Source organism: Papaver somniferum, unplaced genomic scaffold (genome assembly GCF_003573695.1).
Source record: "Papaver somniferum cultivar HN1 unplaced genomic scaffold, ASM357369v1 unplaced-scaffold_10, whole genome shotgun sequence".
Lineage (NCBI taxonomy): Eukaryota > Viridiplantae > Streptophyta > Magnoliopsida > Ranunculales > Papaveraceae > Papaver > Papaver somniferum.
This window is the reverse complement of record NW_020618825.1, coordinates 10,629,397-10,633,989: the sequence shown is the minus strand read 5'-3', so window position 1 is coordinate 10,633,989 and position 4,593 is coordinate 10,629,397. Positions and strand designations below refer to the sequence as shown.

The window sequence follows — 4,593 nt, the reverse complement described above, 5'->3', positions numbered from 1 at the left end:
ACACCAGTACCAGGGTATACGAGCAGCTCCTTCATCCTCCTTTCCTGCGTAACGATCTTCACCCTGTTCATCATCTGAGGACCTTAGCATTTTTTTCAAACCAAGGCCGACAATACTTGGACCAGTTTCTTGGGACGAATCAAGTTTGGATGCAAGATATCGAGCTGATAATAGCGGTTCTGGGTTCGCTAGGAACCTAAATAAAGAATTCAGCGGTTTTCAGTCAGCTCTTAAATTTTCTTACTCCTAAAATTGTTGTACGGAAACTAGACAAGATTCTGATTTTCTTGCAAAAATCCTGGTTTCCTGCAATTTTACGCATGCCTCTAGTCTGTATTGCTCTCTAAGTACACCAACAAAGGTGCCATTTCGATTTAAAATGAGTAACCATCTCTAGTGAAGATCAGATGGCCATAGTTACCCAAAGAAATGTAAAGAAGAATTTAATCTCTATTATGGGGGGAAATGAACATAAACTGATGATATATTAAGGGAAATGTCTTAAGATTGGATACATTTAAGCTATAATCTATACTTGTTCGACAATGTTAAGATCTGAGGCGCTGCACAATATATATATATAAACAGCATTTATCTACTTTAACAATGCCACGGAGAGCACGGTTGACATGCCACATGATTTTGAAGGTTTGGGACATGAACTTGATCAGACTTGAAGCCCTGCACTGAATCCTAATCTTGATCTTGGAATATCGAATTGTAGAACGGTGTATAGCAACTGCTTCCCACCAATAACAATCGAAGTCCTCGGTTTTGCACCGCCATCTGCAAATGTCAAGCACACCACCAAATTACCCGGAAGATAAACCAAAATATTATCTGGCCGAGTCATCTGCCATCTCAATTTGTTGGGCAAGACAAGATCGACCTTTGGTATGGAAAATGTTAATGCTCCCACTCCCGTAGGCATTGTAGATGCATTAAAACAAGCACTGAAAGGCACAACCGAAGCAACCCTGAGAAAATTCATAGCTTTAGCTCTCTTTATATAAATACCAATGAAAGCCTTGTATATTGATGTCTCCATAACAGTGAAAGGAACTACAGTGCTAAGTTTTGTTCCTCCAACTCCATTTTTCTTGTCAATGGACAATAATTCTTTATTTATGGGGACATTTTCACCGTCTATCTCGATAGATTTCACATCAATGAAGTAATCACTGTCAGTAGCAGCCAAAGAACCTCGACTAAACCCTGGGTTGACCAATAGAGGGGTATAAAATAGAGGGGTTTGCAAAAGATATGTTTCATTTCCAAAATATATGAAACCATTTTCAGATCGTGATAAATATAGAACAAATATTTCAGGGATTTGAAAAGCAGCTGAAAATTGAGAAACCAAGGAAAGTCCTGAACGTCCAAGACCAGCTAATCCTTTAGCACCCTTAGCTAGTCCATGCAGGACACTAGTAGTTGTTCCACAACTGACTGCAAACCCACGAGCGGTAAGATTTGGACCTGCAATCCATGCCCCAGATATTGGCTCCCGAACCTCGCTTGATTGTACAGTTACAACACCTGAAAAGAGCTCACTCTTGGTTGCTGAATGTGTTATTGGACTGGTTGTGTAAAAGTCACATGTATTGCTATGGCAACGTACATAATCAACTGATTGTCTGGCTAGTGAGCATTGAGGTGACTTGCAACGGATCGGTTTCTTTGATACTGATGAACAACCTTGACTGGAATAGACAGATAAGAACTTACCTCCGAGATCAACGACAACATTTAAGGTGACTTTTGGAGTTCCTTGGCTTAATTGGGTAACAAATTGAAGAGTATATTGATCTTGGAAAACAGGAAGGATGAGTCCTTGAGGTCGTGAAGGAGAAGAAGGCTGGGAATTAGAGAGAGAAACAAAGAAAAAGCAAAGAAGATGAAAAAATCGAATACTAGAAGAAGAAAAATAAGAAGCCATGGGATTTGGAAGATGGCTCGAGGATGTCTGTGGTAACCAGTAGTGGAATTGAGAAGAAGTGAGAATGCTTTTAATGGTGAGAGACGAGTTAGATATGGTTTTTCACATGATAATGTAGTCAAAGGACAGCTTGTTAGGTCAAAAATGACGATTATATGGCACATCAATGTACAAAGTCTTCACAGTTTATAGTTTGTGGTTTATGGTATCCTAAAGTAGGATAAGGTCCAATTTTGGGTAAGGTAGGACACTACGAGCACAGGTTTGATAAAATGCTGCAAAATTGAAGCAGCATTAGAGGTCAGGTACTAATTTTGAATTTACAGGACCAAAGGACCCGGCCATACCATTTGCTACTTTGCTTGATTCAAAGATGGGGGATTTCCACGCAATGCTGCACATTTTTGAAGCTTTGAGATAAGTTGACAGTCATTCTAAGAACTCACGAATACTTCCAGCTTTTTCAACGAGTTATATAAACCTCGACCTGATAACACAAATATATTCATCAACAAATAAATTTGAAGCAGTGTTACAGAGATGTATACGTAGAGGAAAAGAGTTGACTGACCTTTTTCTTTCTCTTCCCGAAGAGGCTCAAGGGTTGGCTGATTTGCTGGGGAAGCCAGTTCTCAGTGGAGAACGCAAATAGTGTCAAGACCACAAATTTAGCTGAGTTTAGCAATTCTAGGTTTTCGAGTAGACAACAGTGGCCTTGTTGGGGGGAAGTTCCGCTCTCGCAATTTTTGAAGAAACTCTGCAGCTTTCTTAACATCTCCTCCTCCAAGAAAACCCTTAATGATGGTGTAATACGTGATGGTATCCGGTGTGCAACCATTCTTTTCCATTTCAAACATCAATGTTTCGGCCTCAAATAACATACCTTCTTTGCACATGCCATTAATCATTATGGTATATGTCACAACATTTGGAGCTAATCCTTTATCTGAGATTTCCAAGAATAATTTCCTTGCATCTTCAAATTTTCCTGCCTTGCACAACCCATCAATTACTAAACTATAAGTCTGAATATTAATTTTAAAACCCTTACCTTCCATAGACTGAAATAACTCTACGGCCTCATCAACATATCCATTCTTCAGAAGGCCATCCAACATGGCACCATAGACAACTTCGTTTGGAGATAAACCAACTGATTGCATCTCGAGTAATAGGCTCATTGCAGTTCTGTCTCTTCCATTACGGCATAGTCCATCCACAAGCGTAGCGTGAGTAACTTTTGTTGGTTTTAATCCTTTCTGCTTCATTTTCTTGAAGAGCTGCATAGCATCATCCAGCCTAAAGTTCTTGCAATACCCATTAATCAACACTGTGAAGTTGTGTTCATCATGTTTAAGACCCTTATCCACCATCAAATCAAACAACATCTGTGCTTCCTCTAACCTACCTGTCAAACACAGACCACTCATCATCGAGTTATAAGTAACTATATTAGGTTCCTTGCCTAACTTAATCATCTCCCCCAATAACTTACCAGCTTCACCCATCTTCCCTTCTTTGGCCAGAGAATCGATTAGTATGCTATAAGTTACCACTGTGGGAAAAATCCCTTTGTCCACCATTTCATCATAATATCTCTTGGCTTCCTTCCACAGCCCACGTTGGCTAAAACCATGAATTAGAGAACTATAAGTGATGGTATTCGCTGAAATTCCTCGATTAGACATGTTATGAAACAATCCCATAGCCTCATTTAGCCGACCTGCTTTGCAAAGTCCATTAATCAAAGAACTATAAACAACAACATTCGGGACAATTTTCGAGTAACTTATCATCTGCGAAAATAGACTCAATGCCTCATCTACCAAACCACTTTTGCATAGGGTATCTATGATCAAACCGTACGAGACAACAGAAAGATTGCAATTCCAATCATCCGTTTTCTTTTGCAACTCCAATGCTAGACCAACTTCACCAATTCTACAAAGCCCACTTATAACACTTCCACATGCAACATCAGTAGGTACAATCTCACTCTCGGTCATTTTACCAAACTGTTCATGTGCAGCAAGAATCCTCCCTTCTAAACAGAGCCCTTTAATCAGACAAGTATACGTTATACTATCTGGATCATAACCTCTCTTTAAAATCTCACAAAACACACCAAAACCATAATCAATTTGATTTAATCTACAGCAACAGTTGATCAAAATGGTAAACGTGACGATACTGGGTCTGATTCCCATCAGTTTCATCCTCTGATACAACGTGAAAACAGAGGAATAACATCTTATCTGGGAAGTTAAAGATAATAGATGATTGAATGTATCAATTGATGGCAAAGGGTTCATGGAAACCAACTTATAAAAGTATCCTAATGCGTCATTAAGGTTCTTGATATGACCAGACTTGCATTGATCAGATATTAGTGTTAACACAACACCTAGTCCGTGTATAATACCAGAGCTGGCAAACAAGCCAAAACCCGCGGGTTTGCCCGACCCGACCCGTGAAAAACCCGCACCCGGCTCGGCTGGTGTCTAAACAAGCCGGGTTAGGGTTGGAGAAATGCCGGCTTGTGAGTAAACGGGTTAACCCGTTCCGGCCCGTAAATCCGCGGGTTCAGCCCGTTAACCCGTCTACAATACCTAATTACTAATTTTTATTTAATCCTGACCGTCAGATTATCTAGG

General features: G+C 39.9%; 2 protein-coding genes across 2 annotated transcripts; both read right to left on the bottom strand.

Annotated features, from left to right (window-relative positions):
- Positions 1-456: 456 nt before the first annotated feature.
- LOC113326592 (pentatricopeptide repeat-containing protein At3g22470, mitochondrial-like) lies at positions 457-4,268 on the bottom strand. The gene is made up of 2 exons (XM_026574289.1): positions 2,511-4,268; positions 457-2,426 (listed from the first exon to the last, which is right to left on the bottom strand). Exon 1 carries the CDS (start codon positions 4,249-4,251, stop codon positions 2,608-2,610), a length of 1,644 nt encoding a protein of 547 aa, XP_026430074.1. The 5' UTR covers positions 4,252-4,268; the 3' UTR covers positions 457-2,426; positions 2,511-2,607.
- LOC113326326 (basic 7S globulin 2-like) lies at positions 668-2,341 on the bottom strand. Its single transcript, XM_026574074.1, has 2 exons — positions 2,264-2,341; positions 668-1,858 (listed from the first exon to the last, which is right to left on the bottom strand). The coding sequence occupies exons 1-2, from the start codon at positions 2,339-2,341 to the stop codon at positions 668-670; spliced, it is 1,269 nt and encodes a 422-aa protein (XP_026429859.1).
- Positions 4,269-4,593: the final 325 nt, after the last annotated feature.